This window comes from Schistocerca cancellata, chromosome 1 (assembly GCF_023864275.1).
Source record: "Schistocerca cancellata isolate TAMUIC-IGC-003103 chromosome 1, iqSchCanc2.1, whole genome shotgun sequence".
NCBI classification, from domain to species: Eukaryota; Metazoa; Arthropoda; class Insecta; order Orthoptera; family Acrididae; genus Schistocerca; species Schistocerca cancellata.
This window is the reverse complement of record NC_064626.1, coordinates 902,245,930-902,265,558: the sequence shown is the minus strand read 5'-3', so window position 1 is coordinate 902,265,558 and position 19,629 is coordinate 902,245,930. Positions and strand designations below refer to the sequence as shown.

Genomic DNA, 19,629 nt, shown 5'->3' with positions numbered 1-19,629 from the left:
AAATATTCGACTAACAACAGGACTAGCAAAGCGAACTGGAAGGAGGAGCCGGCGTTTGCTGCTGAATTTCAATCTCCTGTTGATGATGTCTATGAGAATGACTGAACAAATAAGTTAAAAAATAGAAACAAATGACATCAGTACCATTAGTACTTTGTTTTTGACATTCTCTCTCTGTAATTTTAAAAGGAAGGATTAGGGTTTAGGGTCTAACTCCGTGTCGATAATAAGATCATTACAGATGGAGCCCAAGCTCAGTTTGGGAAAAGATGGGGAAGGAAACTGGCAGCATCGTTTCAAAAGAATCATCCTGACATTTGCCTTAAGTGATTTGGGGTAGTCAAGGAAAACCTAAATCTGGAAGCCTAAATGGGAATTGGAAGGTTTACCATATTTTTTGGATCCAGCCCTTGTCATATTACCATATTGGGTCCAACCTAGGACATATTTTTGATTTACTTGAAAGCCTTAAAAGTTTATTGAAACATTAAGAGTTATTTATTCATTTCTATTTTTCACTAAACATGACTTTTTCAGAAATGGCTTGTTTGTTTTAATTACACAATAAAATTTACAATACGAATGATCTGAATCAATTTTAAAATTTAGCATATGTTATAACAGTAGCTTCTGAAATCCTGCTACTCCTTTCTGCAGACCAAATGTTCCCCACAATTGAAAAAACACTCTTAACTGGAGCAGATGTCTCACACAAAGCCATCACAAGCTCAGTCATTTTAGAAACATTGTGAAATATCAGTCTTTTGAAACATCTTAAAAACTGCTTTCCACTTCTGTTCAACATTATCCGATACTTTTTCAGAACTTGAACCACAACCTACATTTTTGTTTTTAATTTCCTGGTTCAACAATGTACAATCATTGAGTAGATCAATATTTATTGAATCTTTTATAATTTCATTAGCAACTTGTGCAGTCTCTTCTAAATCAGCCCAGACAATTTCAGTTCATAAATTTATCCACTGGAACTGTCTGAATTTAACAAAGCTGCCTCTCCACAACTCTAAGTATTGAATACTACACCGTCCAGTCACATTAACCTGACTACCCATCAAAAGCCTAAATAACCACCTTTTGCAGCATGACTGCTGCGAGACATGCAGGACACGAGAAAATGAGGTTCTGGAAGGTACCAACAGGAATGTGGAGCTATGTTGACTTCAGTGCCATGAGGATCCATTGTGCCAACCGCCCACCAGAGGTGGGCTGCAGATTCTCAATTGGGTAAATGGCATTGTGCCGAGGAAAAACAAACTGCATGTAGGGGTACACATGGTCTCCAAGTATAGACGGATACTTGTGTTGACCTATTTTGCCTCCCAGAATGATGAAATCATCCAGAGATGGCATGAAAACATTCCCCAGAACACTTCCCCCTCCGGCCTGGACCCTTCTGATATTGTTTCAGGGTGTTTTCTTTCAGACGTTTCATGCCATAAACGCCAATGGCCATCTGTCCGATAGAGCATAAAACGTGATTCATCTGAAAAGACTATCTATCACCATTCGATGGAAGCCCAGCTGTGATACTGGCATGCAAATGTCAGCCATCATCACCAATGAACAGCAGTCAGCATGGGTGCATGAGACCCATACGCAGCATCATTCACTGAACAATCATTCAGGAGACACTGCTGATAGCTCCTTGGTTCATCTAGGTAGTCAGCTGCTCAATGGTGCATGACTATTCGCCTGTACACATCTCTGCAAACATCATTCCACCCATGTCACATGTGGCCTGTGGTGCAACACACTTGCCTCAGCACCAGTTTTGGATAGTACCATTTTCCCAAGCACTGTATACTTCAACTACAGCAGCACAAGAACAGTTAACAAACTTAGCTGTTTTGAAAATGCTTCCACCCTTTGTCCAAAAGCCAATGATCATGCCCTTATGTCAGATAAATCATTCTGTTTCCGCATTATGACAATCACTGCACTATTTGCCATGTCCCCTGATGAGCTTTATATAACCTCCACTGCTAGTGCTGCCACCTGCCATCTCTGAGCAATTTCATGTGATGTTTCATTGAAATTTAAAAGTTTAATTTGAATTCCATCCTCCAGACTTAAATGCATTACAACAATCAGAACAAGTTTTACTTCACTTCTGTTTGAGCTATCCATAATTACAGTTACAGAATTAACGTTTTCCAAAGAATGCAACATATTACCAAATACAAATGGCAAACCAATATTAACAATAACTGCCTCTGTTTTCGTTACAGCAGATGAAAATTTTAAGTTGTATAATTTTTTAGGCAGTTTAGATGTATAGTCTGATGTTTTGAATGTGAGTTCTTGTCTAGCAGCACACTCCAGAACACTATTACTCCTATCTTTGGGTTTACAAAAATCACTTATCTTTGGTGAAGCACTTTTATTTATAGCACTCCAATGTTCAGCTGATTTCACATGGTCCTTAACATCACCCTTTCCTTTATGCGCAATAGAAAATTCTCCAATACATAGTGCACAATAAATATACTCATTGTCACTGTTAGCACACAATTTCAAAAATTTGTATTCCTGTTGCAGGTTAACATTAAACACACACTTTATTTTGCCCATTCCTAAATTATGAGACAAAAAACAAATACAGATAAAATGATCAAAAACATGTAAATGATTTACTTCACACGAAGACAACATAAATGCATTGCCCCTCTTGTAGTGCCCAGTGACTAAGTGAAAAATTGTGGTGGAACCAGTAATGACAATTCTCCATCAATGTCAGCACTTGCTCTAAGGTCAACTGAGAGAGGCATGACCGAGAATGAAACACGATGTCGAACATAATAGGTCTAAAACTTAAAAAAATCCTCACCAGTCATAATATTTTCAAACCCGGCCATTTTTACATCCCGAGACAGCATAAAAATCCAGGATTATCTTTGGATTAGGCCAAACAGTCCTGGTTTTTTAGTGTTGTCCAGGCTAATCTTGACACATTGTAAGCTTAGGAACCTGAACCACTGTTCTGTGGTGGATGTTCCCTGCATTCCCAATGAAATGTCTGCATAACCCTTCTGTTCGTCAGGTAAGCTCATCAACCAGAAGCATCACATCTCCTGCAAACAGTACAAATTGTTGGCGTGTATTACATGTTGCAAAGTGGCATCAGCGAAAAACTTCACAGAACGACCAAGATGCTCCAGTTTGTGATTCTTCATCCAGCTGAAAACAGTTTTTCTTGAAATAAAGTTCTCACCACAAATGGGACACATTTCACAATGATCACAAAAATCACACAACTGTGGTACACTACCTAAGTGCACCCGCCATCTTGAACTGGCTGCAATTCACAGATCATTGAGCACTGAACACAGCTTATCAGTTTCCTTCCATTCAACAGGTGTTGTTGCCCTCTAAAACCAAACAAGCACAATAGCACAAAATTCTAACATGGTAAACAGTATTCTGACATTTTCGACTTACTGATTCGCCCTTGTGTAATAGGGTTACTTTCAGCTACAATGCTTGTTAGACACAACATGTATGTTGTTTCTCAAGTAATGTCCAACCTTCATATGTTTATTTACTAAACAATGTATGTTACACCAGCTATTACCTATTAGTGTTAGTCACAGACTTTGTGTAGTCTGGATACTTTGTACATTTTTCACTTTCATTTGTTTGTCTCAGCTTATAGCATTAGCCTAACATAGATGGAGTACTGTAACACTGTTCTTAATTTATTATCTTAAAGAACAGGCACCCAAATTCATGTTTGGATTAGATACAAGACATTTAAAACTTACAGGGCAAAACACTGTTCCAAGAAGCTTTCATTACAATTTACTTTGCACTTTGTCTTAAATTTTAACGATTGTGTCAAACACTATTAAGTGAGCCAGCACAGTGGAAAAGAAAAATTGCTTAGTATTTAACAAGCTAACACCAAAGACAATATAATCACTGTCAATACTGTAAGCAACTAGGCAACACGTACAAAAGGAATGATAACACAGAGGACATTATAATTGTTTCTTTAATAGAGTCAAGACGCTATAACCAGGCCATCATTGTTTCATGCAACAATACTTCAACTGGGGACCATCCAGCCATTTTCAAAATAAAACAGAGACCGACACATGGATGCAATTAGTGCTTATTTACTTCAGATCATGTCCATAATTGTGAACATATGAAATGTTCAAGTCATCATTTACACAAATGCTACCTGTTGCTTCATCTATAACAATTATTCAACACATACTCATAATTTGCCTTTTATGCCCACACGTCAGATTCTTGTGCAACAGCTATGTAGAAGCAGTGAGAGCATGTAATCACTTTCAAAATATTGTGTATCAATACCTGCCATGACAGATCAGCAATTGAACAACACTTTGAGTCACAAAACAGTACTCTTTATTCATGTTGTTAGAAAATTACTATACACTTAATGAGTTCACTTTCATTCCAGTACATCTGCGTGTTTGAACAAAGATGAACATTCTGGGTAAAATACTAATAACATAACTGAAGAGTGTCACTGTATTCCGATACCTCATGACGCAACTGTTCATGTATCCACCTGCTATGGTAGATATTGATATCCAATATTTTGAATGTGTTTACACGTTCATACCCACATGCTCTATAGCTGACACATTCATTTCTTGAGATGGCAGACTGCATTTTCTTCAAAGTTGGGACATGAACTGATGCAGCTCAAATGTGTATGCATCAAAGATAACATTGTACGTAAAATAAGGAAAAGGCAATCTTTAGTGGACTGGTGTGTGGAGCATAAAAACGCGTATCAGGAAACAGTATTCACACTAGGTTTCAAGCTCTTGCTCTTTTTCTGCTAAAAGTACACAGATTCACACATAAAACCACACACATCGCATATGCAATATTCTGTGGGCATGATGAAGACTCATGGCCGTAGGATGGGGAGAGGGAGAAGGAGGGGTGCATGTGTGTGTTTGTGTGTGCAAGCACACAAGTGCTTTTATTAAAGAAAGAGCAAAAACTCCAAAGCTTGCGTGAATACATTATGTGTTTCTGTGCTCCACCCATCAGTCCAATGACAGGCTGGTGGTTGCCTTTCCCTTATTTTCTGTATTGCTCCATCCTTAAATTCCCATTATTGCTGAAGATACAATTACACAATTTTATTGCCTGAAGAGCACTTATTGAGAAATTTCTGCATCGGTGGAAAGTGGCAAATATCATAGTAATTATGAATTGGACATGTGGCTGCACAAACTCATACTAGTGGCAGGAAATATAACAACAAAGACTCATCTTAGGAAGAGATAAAAGTTGATTCATTCATTATTTAAGCGAAAATTCTTGTCTTGATCTATTAAGGTTTCTTTCAGTCATATTTTCACCACTTTCACAATCACAAAATTCCACAAAGATGAGACTCTGGATGGGATCTGCTGTTTCTCATATTTGATTGAGCAGGCTGCAGAAATATAATCCCTAGCCACAGTTAGCTCTCAAGACATAAATATGCATGAAGTGCACATTGTTATCAATCTCAAACTGACCAAGAAAAAACCTGGTCAGGTTTCGGCAAATATATTGGTCCAAGAAATGATAAAGGTCTGGCTGCATTCCCAAAAAACGTATCAAACTTGAAATCAATTACAAAATCTGAAAGAATTAATACCTTGTTGGCTGAAGAACTAATAAGCCTCAGTTTCTGCTGTTGTTTAAGGTATTCCCTATGCTTTTGGTCTTCCAAAAGTTGCTGTTGTTGTTGTTGTTGATGATGTTGTTGTTGTTGTTGTTGATGATGCTGCTGCTGCTGCCACAGTGGTGCTGTCGGGTAGTGTAAAATATTGCCTCCTGGATTATGAACGGGCATTGGCATATGTTGCTGGAAATTCTGTTGTGGAAATGGAAATCTAAAAACAAAAACAAACATATGATATCAATAGGCAGCATACACTAACATCTAGAATTTTACAAGTAAGTACCTTAATTACAGTGTAGGAGCAGTAATCTCATGACAGAGAAAAGGTTCTAGATTGCATGTTCACACTTGGTTTAGATAACTTTAGATATAAATAAGGCTAATGTGTGTAAATGTGGATTGGCAGCTCTATTGGTGAAGTTGACAGATTTGGGGTGCAAATATTTGTTGGTTTTGACTTTTCTACTAATACTTACTATGACTTACCTTTCATACAACAGCAGATGTTGAAGATGATGTGCGCTATATGGTTGGGCATTAAGTTCAATTTGCAGCTATAACTTAGGCATTAAGTAGGTTTTCAGGTTAGAAGAAGGCATAGATATACCACCCAACTTAAAACCCCATTATGATGTTCAAAACAGTGAATCTGTTAAATGCTGGATCACTATTTTAATGTGAAAAGTACAAATAAAGGCTGTACCTCCCAAAATATATTCCACAGAAAAAATAACAATAAAAATTGGTAGTAATATGTGGTTGCTAATTTCTTATGATGACAAAAAGGCAGATAGTGACAGGAGTAACATAAAACAGTTATCAAATTTAAATATACACAATATATGATATGAGAGTAGACGTCATTGCACGTAGAGAGCAACACCCTTTCTAAGTATAATTTCTATTCAGATGTACAGTTTGAGTTAATGTGAAGGATTCCATGAGAAGTCTCATGTCTTGCGCAACAATTTATACTCCACAGCTGATAGCAAACTTCATCTCATACACAGACAGTTAGTTCACACCTGTCAAACATGTAAAACCAAAATCAGGTAATGAAACAATTTGTAAAATATCAAGGTTTTACATTTAGAACTGTATATGATGTGTTTTGCTTAAAAGTGTTAACAGAATGGTAGCTATCAACCACATTTCTCACAATTTGTGTATGTAAAATTTCTGTTCTATTTCACAGATATGGCTGCTGTTCACAGTAACTATACAACTAAGATCGTCCTTTAAAAAAGATTTACGTACAAATCTTGCCACATATGGAAAGAACACATCACAATGCAACTTTATCGCTTGTCTGTGTCATCACTGTAAATTTAAAGAATATACAACAACACTATTCTATGGAATCTACATAGAGGTGATAAACTTATCAGCAGCTTAGCATGGAGCCTAGGTTAGATAGGAAGGACATAATTTGGCTGTGAGCTGGTGAGTCCTGCAGTGCTTATAACAATAAAGGAAAACCATGACGCAGAAAAAAAATCCAGTGTTAAATTATTGTACTTTTGCATCAAATAGCCTTTCATGACAAAAGGATTTTCTCCTAGTAGGATAAGGTCATTATTATGTCAAATACTGAATATTTCCCTTACAATCTAATCCAAAACATTACTACATCACTGGATATACAAATCATCTGGTCTGCCATCTTAGTTTCCTGTGACCAATCACAACAGGCATTACCAACCTACATGTCGAATTTAGGCTGTGCATAGTCCTTTGTTAAGTTCTGCTACTCCATCAAGAAGGAAAGAAGAACACAACTGGGAAAGAAGGACAAGATTGGGAAGGATGGAAGGTCACTCAGACGACCTGTTGTGAGGATGAGAGCAACAAAAATGGAAGGAAGAGGTGGCCACCAAAGAGCCGAGAAAGTCAAATGTAGTACAATGGTAATCAACAAGGCAATTTCAGTCTACAAATGATAGAATAGCATGAGGTGGAAAACTAAGATGTCAATTAAGTTACAGTAATTTACAAAATTTTCATGCTCATTTCTTGTAAACTGAACTCAAAATTTCTCTTAGAAGAAAATTACAAAAGACGGTGATCTGACTGTCAAAAAAGGCAAAGAAATTGAAGCAGTTATTATGCATTTCCAAGTAAGGACTTGTAAAGCTATGAAAAGATACCAAGAAGCACAGTAGAGTTTGCACATTTCAGTTAGTGAGGTATTTAATTATCTCTCCTTTCAGGGAACATATCCCTTATAAACATTTAGACCTTCTCACAAGTGAATTAAGCATATAACACAGGCCAATATTTTCACACAGAATCTGGAATCAACAAGGCTGTCAACAAGAACCAATACCTCACACGGAAAATGTGTTTACTGAGTACACATACAGCACATGTGGAACTGAACTGCCTGACTTAGCAGAATGCTGCAGTTTAAACATACATAGAAAGCTTTCTATGCATAAGTATGTCCAAGAACCATCCAATAAGTACAAATGTTGAACAATGATGGAGGTATGATTTGGAATGGTGACCCATATGTTGTCAGACAGTGACTTTAATGGTTACACCACAGCAGACAATGCATAGCTCACAGCAATGCTTCCTGCTTAGTAAAACAGCAGCCCGCTGTTTTAGAATACACTGTAGTTTCCTGGATCTGGGTGTAGTCACTGGTACCTCAGACAGCACCAATCGTGGATCCACATATTCTGATCGCCGAGATGTTCCAAGTTACTTCCACTGAGGTACTGTCATTGTAGACTAGGCCTTTATGTTGGGACATGGAGGCCAGCCGCGGTGGCCGAGCGATTCTAGGTGCTTCAGTGCGGAACAACGCAACTGCTACGATCACAGGTTCAAATCCTGCCTCAGGCATGGATGTGTGTGATGTCCTTAGGTTAGTTAGGTTTAAGTAGTTCTAAGTTCTACAGGACTGATGACCTCAGATGTTAAGTCCCATAGTGCTCAGAGCCATTTGGACATTTTTTAAAGGACATGGATGATGTCACTGCACTTTTTGTATCTTACAGGTCAGTGTTTGATATTATAATGTTCATGTATTTTTTTCTTTTTTTATTTTATTTTTATTTTGGGTGTGTAAGGTCCAAATGTGTGCCAGCTGGCTTGCTTCTCTAGTCTGGGTCCTATGCTGTTTGATGTATATGTCCTCAACATCATCAGGCCAAAAACAGCAATAATACTTACATTATTGTTTCAGACCATCAACTGTGGATTAGAAAAATGGTGTGAAATCTGTAGTGTCTTGGTTTGCTGTGTTCTGTGCAGAAGGCGGTGAGGCAGTACGGTATCACAGTCAGGCTTTTTGACATCAACATACACTGAGAGCATATCTGCCAACACCCTATTCAAATGTTCTGCAAGGTCCTTCATCAGTGGGTAGCAGGTAGCTGGCATACCATAGAGGACGCTGCATAATGAAATTTGTTTTGATATCATATTTAACTGAAACACTTTTCTACAATCAGAGCTCATTACACGTGGTGGTCCATCCTTCAAAATTATGTCTTCTCCAAGAAACAAGACAATTTCCAGAGAATGCCTCCCGCCCCCCCCCACCCCCACCCAATCAATCATTGACATGGAGGAGCTACAGAAGGCAATGATACCAGATGTTCTGCAGGTAATTGAGGCACCTGTTCCACTGTTGGCATTCCCTGCAGTGGCTTACATAACGTAATCCAGGTAGCAAAGACACAATGTCTATTTAAGATACCAAAGCAGGTTGTCCATCACACATTCAAGTGTGGATAGCATAGTGTGTTGCACAGACCAAATAGCACAACTTGGAACTCACAAGACCCTTGAGTTGTCGTGGAAAGGACTGCTTTCATATCAAACTTGATCTGCGAACAGCGAGTGGACATTTTTATTCATGTATTACTATTTGCCAGCATAGTAAACCTTCATAAGAAATCAATTCCAGTCCAGTGATATGGAGCAACTGTAGAAGTCATTGGTTCCGTCTACAGTTCGTAATGTGTGACAGATTGGAAGAGACCTGGTCCATGATACCAGCTTCTGATTCCATCTTTGGATATTTCAGATGACCTGATGTCGGACTGTCATTGAAAAATAAATAAATAAGTATGTTTGAGCTTAAATGAGCTGAGATGACAAGCAACTATTTTTGTCCCACTGGGTCATAGTTTCTCTTTTATGATGTTCCAGCTATTAATTTGAATTCTCCTTTGATTTCTTCTACCTTTACTCAGGCTATAACGTTCTTCCAGTTGATTCTGTGAAAGGCAGATTGTGTTAGCATAAATTTTTGCATATTACTGTAAAGCTGGTTACCTGAAACTTCCTGACCATCTTGCCATTTGTTCTACTGGATCCTTCAGGCTTATTAACCAACATAAAGAACAGTGGTCAGTCACAACAGCAAATTGGGCTGAACTGGATTGGATCGATGGGGTTAGAGAGACTAAACTGTGAGGTCATCAGACCCTCCATCCTGTATGTGTCACGCCAGAAGGAGTCCTCAGAAAGGAAGGGCATATAAGACAAATCCTGATTAACCCGATTTTAGCCAAGAATCAATAAAACCAAGAGATAGAAGCAAATAGACATGAGAGAAAGGTAAGAGGGTGAAGTTGGGCGAGTAGCTCCACCCAGAAAGAAGTGCACCCTCTGCATCTGAATGGTGTTTCCTCACACTCTGTTACTGCAAGAAAAGTAGCAACTTGGGCAAATTGATGAAATATCAGGAAATAGTACAACAATGATGAGGTAGTAAATAAATGACAGACATAAAAGAATATGAAGAATTAAAAAGGTGGAAGGGCAGGAGACAGGCAGGACCACAAAGCAAGGGCATCTATGAGCTAAATCTGTTGGTGCACCCCTTAAATCCCTCAAGAGGCCAACAAGGCCAAACTGCCCTACCCCAAAGACAGGAGCAGAAACACCTTCAAGTATAAAATGTACAAACAAGTCAGCCACTCTGGCATCATCTACTGGCACCAAAGGCAGCGTGTACTTAAGTTTAAGGTTTTGCCATAAGGTGGCCAAATTAAAGCAGTCCAGTTGGACGTGAGCCACTATCACGTGGGTACCACACCAACAATGGGGTGTATCCTCACATCGCAGGATGTGGCCATGTGTCAGTCAAGTGTGGCCAATGTGAACCTAACAGACAACAGTAGATTGCCTGGAAGAAGCATGACAGGAAGACTGTCCCCTTTATTGCTCACAGCTTGTTCAGAGAGCACAAGGCACAGTTGGTTATGCTCTGGATGGACACTCTGATTCCTTTACGTGGTGGGGGGATAAGGACAATGGCAGAGGCAAGGCATCCAACTCAACATTGTTGAGAGCCCATCCGGATGGATGGCCAGGCGAGTGAGGCTGCAGGAGGGGCAGGAAGATTGAAAAATGATCACTGTCACACAGGCCATCATGAGCTCTTCAATGAATGTAGGGAAGAGGACCAGGGATGCAAACGGAAAGATCAATGGCTGAATAAGATCATATACCACGCTGAAGTGTGTGGGGGAATCGATATTCAAGAGACAAAGATCAAGCTCAGCACGCAAAGTTCCAATAGCCTTCCCACGGCCAGTGGTCTTAGTTACATCCCACAAAGGGTTGTGAGCACTGAAGTTGGCAAAAATGAGGGAGGGTGGCTGAGAAATAAGTAAGACAACATGTTCTGAGACACTTCACCGTCAGGAGGAAGGTACACATTACAGATAGTAAAAATCCACAGACATCATCAGCATATGAGCAGCCATAGCCACCAAAGTAATATGGAGTGGCATGTGTTCACTGTAGACAGAGTCCAGAATGTAAGTGCAAACCCCACCCAAGGCCATCATAACCAACTTTATTTTTAAAATAGCCCCACAAACAAGGAAGATTGGGTTTAATGTCAAGTCAATACTGCGGTCATTAGAGACAGAGCACAAACTCTGTGTCAAGGATGGGAATGGATATTGGCCATACCTTTAAAAAGGAATCATCCCAGCATTTGCCTGGAACAATTTAGAGAAATCATGGAAAATCTAAATCTGGATGGCCGGACATGGGTTTGAACCATCATCCTCCCGAACTTGAGTACAGTGTGCTAGCCACTTGGTCACCCTGCCTGGTTTAAAATAGCTCTGTGAGCCACAGAGGGTAGGGGTTTGTGATGTTGGTAACGAAGTTCCCTGGAAGGCAATGCAGAAAGCTAAGTAAACATATAAGACACTGCAGCTCACTCAGGTGATGGAAAAAAATCACTACAGTTGCACTGGAGGATCATGCTATTGGTGTCCTGTGGGAGCGTGAAAGGACCAAGGAGGCAGGTTATGCCCCAGTGTCACCTGCTGCCACTGATTGCAAGGATACATCATCAGTACACATCAGTTCTGGTGCAGGTTGTGGTGGGGGGATCCAGTGCCACAGCGAACACAAGGAATTCTGCCTCGGGTACAGAGTCCGAACATGCGGGATACAGTTGCATGGGGACCACTAGAACCTCCTTTGTCTCTATCGTCTTCTTTCATCTACATCTACATCTACATCCATACTCCGCAAGCCACCTGACGGTGTGTGGCGGAGGGTACCTTGAGTACCTCTATCGGTTCTCCCTTCTATTCCAGTCTCGTATTGTTCGTGGAAAGAAGGATTGTCGGTATGCCTCTGTGTGGGCTCTAATCTCTCTGATTTTATCCTCATGGTCTCTTCGCGAGATATACGTAGGAGGGAGCAATATACTGCTTGACTCTTCGGTGAAGGTATGTTCTCGAAACTTTGACAAAAGCCCATACCGAGCTACTGAGCGTCTCTCCTGCAGGGTCTTCCACTGGAGTTTATCTATCATATCCGTAACGCTTTCGCGATTACTGAATGATCCTGTAACGAAGCGCGCAGCTCTCCGTTGGATCTTCTCTATATCTTCTATCAACCCTATCTGGTACGGATCCCACACTGCTGAGCAGTATTCAAGCAGTGGGCGAACAAGCGTACTGTAACCTACTTCCTTTGTTTTCGGATTGCATTTCCTTAGGATTCTTCCAATGAATCTCAGTCTGGCATCTGCTTTACCGACAATCAACATTATATGATCATTCCATTTTAAATCACTCCTAATGCGTACTCCCAGATAATTTATGGTATTAACTGCTTCCAGTTGCTGACCTGCTATTTTGTAGCTAAATGATAAAGGATCTATCTTTCTGTGTATTCGCAGCACATTACACTTGTCTACATTGAGATTCAATTGCCATTCCCTGCACCATGCGTCAATTCGTTGCAGATCCTCCTGCATTTCAGTACAATTTTCCATTGTTACAACCTCTTGATACACCACAGCATCATCTGCAAAAAGCCTCAGTGAACTTCCGATGTCATCCACCAGGTCATTTATGTATATTGTGAATAGCAACGGTCCTATGACACTCCCCTGCGGCACACCTGAAATCACTCTTACTTCGGAGGACTTCTCTCCATTGAGAATGACATGCTGCGTCCTGTTATCTAGGAACTCCTCAATCCAATCACACAATTGGTCTGATAGTCCATATGCTCTTACTTTGTTCATTAAACGACTGTGGGGAACTGTATCGAACGCCTTGCGGAAGTCAAGAAACACGGCATCTACCTGTGAACCCGTGTCTATGGCCCTCTGAGTCTCGTGGACGAATAGCGCGAGCTGGGTTTCACATGACCGTCTTTTTCGAAAGCCATGCTGATTCCTACAGAGTAGATTTCTAGTCTCCAGAAAAGTCATTATACTCGAACACAATACGTGTTCCAAAATTCTACAACTGATCGACGTTAGAGATATAGGTCTATAGTTCTGCACATCTGTTCGACGTCCCTTCTTGAAAACGGGGATGACCTGTGCCCTTTTCCAATCCTTTGGAATGCTACGCTCTTCTAGAGACCTACGGTACACCGCTGCAAGAAGGGGGGCAAGTTCCTTCGCGTACTCTGTGTAAAATTGAACTGGTATCCCATCAGGTCCAGAGGCCTTTCCTCTTTTGAGCGACTTTAATTGTTTCTCTATCCCTCTGTCGTCGATTTCGATATCTACCATTTTGTCATCTGTGCGACAATCTAGAGAAGGAACTACAGTGCAATCTTCCTCTGTGAAACAACTTTGGAAAAAGACATTTAGTATTTCGGCCTTTAGTCCGTCATCCTCTGTTTCAGTACCATCTCGGTCACAAAGTGTCTGGACATTTTGTTTTGATCCACCTACCGCTTTGACATAAGACCAAAATTTCTTAGGATTTTCTGCCAAGTCAGTACATAGAACTTTACTTTCAAATTCTTTTTGCCCTTCTTCTCCTTGGATGATTTCGATGTCTACAAGGGCTTGCGCGCCCTAGTTGCAGGAACAGAGGAGGAACACAAAGCCCTATGACCAGCAATCAGTGGCTCCTTCGGCCACTGCTTCTCTGGCCGGGAGTTGGGGATCGATGTCCCCAGCAGGTGGAGAGTGAACAATCCCATGTGACTGTGGGGGAAATAGAACGAGGAGGACACCCAATCACCAGAGGACTGGGTGTAGTCGAGTGGCCCCAAAAGCCCGATACAGAAGGTATGAAGGGCAAGGGTACTGTCACTACAGAGGATGATGACATTGCAGCCATAGCAAACATCATCGTCATATACACAGGATTCGAATGGCCATATTTCTTCTTAGCATCCTGATAAGAGAGTTGGTCAAGTGTGTCATATTCTTGGATTTTTGTTTCTCTTTCGAAGGTAGTGCAGTCCTGTGAATAGGGAGAATGTTGTTCCCTGCAGCTGACACAGACGAGATGAATAGCACAAGGAGCATTCATGTGCAACTGTTGTCCACAATTCCTACAGACAGGGCTGGTGTTACAATGCAAAGATACACGTGCCCGAATCTCATGCATTTGAAGCACTGCATGGAAAGGGAATATATAGGTACACAGCACATCAATACACCATCACCTCGACTCTATCAGGCTAAAAGTTGCCAAGGCCTCAGTATCAGCTATATTTCCTTCTGCCTCTGCTGGACATGATGGACAAAATGAACAACTCATCATCACTACAAATAGACATGTAGCTCATCATTAGTTTGTAAAAGATGCTCATGAGCAGTCCTGTGACTGAGCATGGGATGCCGTTTTAATCTAAACGGAACTTTTCTTTACTGAAATTGCTCCTACTTTCCCAAATCCATACTCAAGGTGCTCAACAAAGAGCAATTGCTTTGTGGTCAAGAAGGAATCCCCATCAATCCTAGAGCAAATTTCAGTACTCTCAACAAAATGTGCCAAGACTGGTGCGGATGTCAGTACCTACTTATGGGTACTGAAAGATCATTCTTCCTCCTCATTTCAAAAAGGAACAAAAATTAGAGTCTAATAATGTCCAGTCAACAGAACCATTATTAGAGACGAAGCACAAGCTCAGTTTATGAAAGGATGAGGAAGGAAACTGGAATGGGAATTCTGAGAAATCTCAAGTCCAAAAAACTAAACTTTTCAGGAAATACAAAAGACTATCCAGATCTCAAAATTACACTGTAATTCCATTTTTCCTCTCATTATCCTTAAAAATGAATGTAGAGGGAAGTTTGCCAATGCACTGTAGGCAATCTTGATACATTTTTTTGATGTTAAGTTAAAATTTATGTAGTAAACAAGTGGCTTTCTCAATATTTTGTAACAAATAATCATTAATCATTACTTGACTCATACTTTACTGTTAATAGGGGCAAAAATCAAACAGATTAAACCTCTTTTGCATTATCTTTAGCATGAAACTCCATGCATGGTTCATTCTTTGACACGGTTGCCAACTGCATATGTCAGAATAGAAGTTTTGGATGATTTCTTCTTTTGGTGGGAATGGTAGAAATAGCCACAGCTCATGTATTTTCTCCTCATTTATAGGCACATGATCTTAATAAACCTGACATGCAGGGCTTGATGGAATTACAAACAGATCCAGGCAGCTGGGATGCGTGCTCTTATGTGTGCTCTTATCAGTGAGTGGTCTAACTTTCACAATGCCAATGCTTTCCTGTGTACAGCAGAACTGTATGAATTGTGTGAAATGGAAGTCCTGTTTGCTACTTCTTTTTGTAGCTCTTCCTTGATTTTCAACAGAAATAGCATTCTTTCAGCAGAATTGTGGCCACCATTCCTCACAATTTAGGACCTCTTCCGTTTTTGGTATTTTCATTTCAAATTTAATCTTTGTCGTGGACTCTATTATTATTCATATTCTTTCGGAAAATATATCCTACCCACCTTTTTAATTTTCCTTTTTACCATGTTGAAATCTCTATCATACAGAAGGTACAACTTATCAGTTATTGGAAAGTAATGGGTGATGAACTGAAATCTTCACTGTACCACAAGCAAAACCATCATTGCATTTTGGCCTCCACAATAGTTGAAGAAAAACTGAAGCTGTTTAGAATGTTGCCCAACATTTTCATTTATATGACTAAAAGATAATGCACAATCAAGGCATTTACTGAAAGCTGACACAGCTAAAACGTGTCTTGTATTGGTATTTGATACAACCGCAGATACTGCAGAAAATGAAATGAGAGGCCTGCAATGGTAGAATCAGTTTCAGTTTCTGCTTTAACTGTGTGCCATTTCTTGAAGAATTTATCAACATGCTTCTAGTGCACTACTACCTCAACTGTAGCTTTCCCTGTAGCAGTGATAATTGAAACTTAATTAGGAAGCAATACTAACTTTCAGGTTAGGGCTCACTTGCAGTCATAACTATGTTGTTCTACATCTGCATCTACACTCAGCAAACCACCGTGAGGTGCATGACACAGGGTACATCCCACCGTACCAGTTATTAGCATTTCTTTCTGTTCCATTCACATATAGAGTGTGGGAAGAATGATTGTTTGAATGCCTCTGCGCATTGTAAAGGGACACCCTCCTCTAGCATTACTTTTCTTCAACGTAAGTTATTAATACAAAAATACTTTCTACCTTTTTACACAGGTTAATATTATCTCACCTGTTTTTCTAATAGAATTGCATATGATTTTGTACACGATGTATTATATTTCAGGCTAATATGTATAAAATGAAATTACTTTATTTTCATTGTTACAATCAGTATGTACTAGCTCTGTATGCACAGTTAAAATTACTTAATTATGAAATATCTGGCACATAAAAATTCCTATTATTAATTGCACAACTGGATGATATTTATTACATTTATTTCTGGATTCATTTATAAAAGAATGGTATAGATTAATGGAAAGCCATTTGTCAAGAAAGTTTGTAAACTCTTTGGAATATTGTTAGTACCGTAGAATGCGTTAGTAGTGGGCATGCTTCTGATGTGATTGGACATGTTTCTACGTTTGGCAATAACAATGTAATTTTTGATTTTGAAGTGTAAATTGTAAAGACAGTGTGATATAGAAAAATGTGAAAGAATAAAAATTACAGAAACAGAAATTAACTGCTCAGGCAATATTTCGCCATTATCTACGTCCACTGGAAACATGAGAACCTACAATGTCAAAAATTTCAGCTTCAAGAATCCGCCCCTACACATGAAGAACTGGAGCCAACTACAAGAAAATAAGATAAGCAAAACGATTATTGTAAATCTTACTCCTCTCGAAGCTTATTAAAAGAATTTATTATGAAGTCAGTGAAAATCAACAAATAAGGGAGAGGTAGATTACAAGTTGTGGTGTTGTCCAAGATCAATTGACTGATAATGAAGTTTTGTGTGTTGCAGAAGAAGGGAGAGTGATTTGTGTCATTTGCAGTATATATGTACATGAATTTCTGATCACGCACAGAAAGAAGACCAAGGACTGCCCAACAAAATCTTATTAACAGTGACGAGGTACTGCTAACAATGACAGACCAGATCGAATGAAAGAGGATTGTACAACTACGAAAAGGGACATCAAAAAAGAAAGATAAGTACAAGTTATTTGTGAAATTAATTTGTTTGTGGACTTGTGTGCTTGTTAACAAGCTGAATAGAGACAAGGGCAGGTGTGATGTAGAAGTGAAAGCTGTGGGACCCAGTCAGGACATGTTTTAGCAGAGTGAATGCATAGTCAGAAAAGAAACAGAGAAAACTGATATTTTACAGTTAATTTTGGCAAACCTAGAGGAAATGAAGACAGATGACAACAGTAAATTGGATAGAGTGCAAGACCAGCTGGAATAACTTAATAATCAGGTTTCAGAAATAAAAAATGGGTTGTCAGAGGGTTTAGAAAGTGTGAATGAAAAAGTTGATATCTTAGATAATAAATATATTGTTTTGGAAAATGAGTTAATTGCCGAATCTGCAAGAAAGTCAAAGAATGTTAAAATAACTTCAGAGTTGAACAGAGGGCTGTAGCAGAAAATATGAATAAAACTAGCAGCTTAGACCAAAAAACTTTAATGTTGAATACAATATGCAAACTAATGTAAATGCTTTAGATCAAAAAATTTCAGCAATTCAGGAAAACTGCATTCACAAAAATCTGTATTCAAACAATGGTATTGTGTGGTTTTCCATCAGATAATTTACATCCAGTAGATTTTCTGCACCACTGTAGAGAGAGTTTTCTGTCAGGCATGAATGACAATCAAAAAATTAAATGTGTTAAAGGATGTCTTAAAGACGAAGCTCTGTCTTGGGCAAATTTAAGTCAGTGATAAATATATTAAAGTTTTGAAAAAAGTTTTTTTAAATAAACTTTGGTCAGAAGTTGAATAGGGGAGAATTAAAAGTGAAATTTTGAATGGTCCTAATTATAGGAATAGGGACAATACTCTGAAAGAATTTTGTAAGAACAACTAAAGAAGTTAACACATCTTGACAAACCATTTGACAAAATGATGTTGATTGATGCACTTAAAAGGAGATTACTAGTGAGACTGCAGTGGGATTTAGTACATGGATCTGACAATTGTCTTGAACAATTTTTACAATATATTTGACAGGCTGCATAGGATAGAAGAAACAATCATAGAGGTAACTACTTGGGAAACAGCAGTCCACCTCAATGAAGGTCCACAGTTTTGGGGTGAGGAAAACAAGAAGCACGGGACCCCAATCAACACTTGCAATTAGACAGTAATAACAGTGTTAATAACATGGCACAGATATGTGAAGTTGAACAGAAGAAATAACAGATTTCTCTTTTAATTTTTGATTAAAAGTTTTGGGATGCTATTTTTTGTTATGGTGATGCAGGTGCTAATCACAAACCAGAATGTGAGAGTAATGAGAATTTTGATGTAGTATGTACTAATTATTTCTTCTCTTGGTCAGAAAACAGTGTTATTAATATATGTAAATCAGGTGATAACTGTATAGGATCTGAACTAGGTGATATTTTTGATATAGATGTGAAAGAGAGCTGTGAAATGAATGAGGTGGGTAAGTCTGAGACAAGTAGCTTACTGCAAATGAATGGAGGTGTTGATGGGGATGAGACTTGTGTTGTTAATGATGTTGTTGATGAAGTAATTTTGGGAGAATATGATGATGATGATGATGATAATGAATTCAGGTATTTGTGGAGTTTAAGAATAATGAAGTTTCAGAGTTACTTATGAATAATGTTGACAATACAGATAAGGTCAATGATGTAAGTGATGACGTAAGTGAGAGTCGTGATATACCAGTCCAGTCAAAGCAGTTTTCCATTTCTGTCATGCAGAGTAATGATCCAAACAGTAAAAGTTAACCTATAGAATTAAGGTGAAAACTTTTTGAAGTTTGTTTGGGACTAAATTGATGATAACATGGATAAATGTGCATTCTGGAATCCAAATTGGTGGAATGAAGTGAAAGAAGATCTAAGCAGGAAGTGTAATTTTGACAGTAATATATTTTGTGTTCCTTCTGTAATAAGTGCTGTTAGTTGTGCTATGGAATCCACTCACTGTGTTCAATCTCTACATTATAACATGAGTAACCAAAGTAATGTGACACCTGTAAAGATGATAAAATCCTGTAAAGACAGTGTGGACGTA

The 19,629-nt window shown here is 38.9% G+C and overlaps 1 protein-coding gene across 2 annotated transcripts in view; it reads right to left on the bottom strand.

The window, feature by feature from the left end:
• Positions 1-19,629, bottom strand: part of LOC126190925 (synergin gamma-like) — a 174,148-nt gene that overhangs the window by 91,500 nt on the left and 63,019 nt on the right. For both annotated transcript variants that reach the window (XM_049931565.1, XM_049931574.1), the window contains exon 2: positions 5,654-5,891. In XM_049931565.1, coding sequence (XP_049787522.1) covers positions 5,654-5,891 — 238 coding nt within the window. The remainder of the gene's footprint in view (positions 1-5,653; positions 5,892-19,629) is intronic.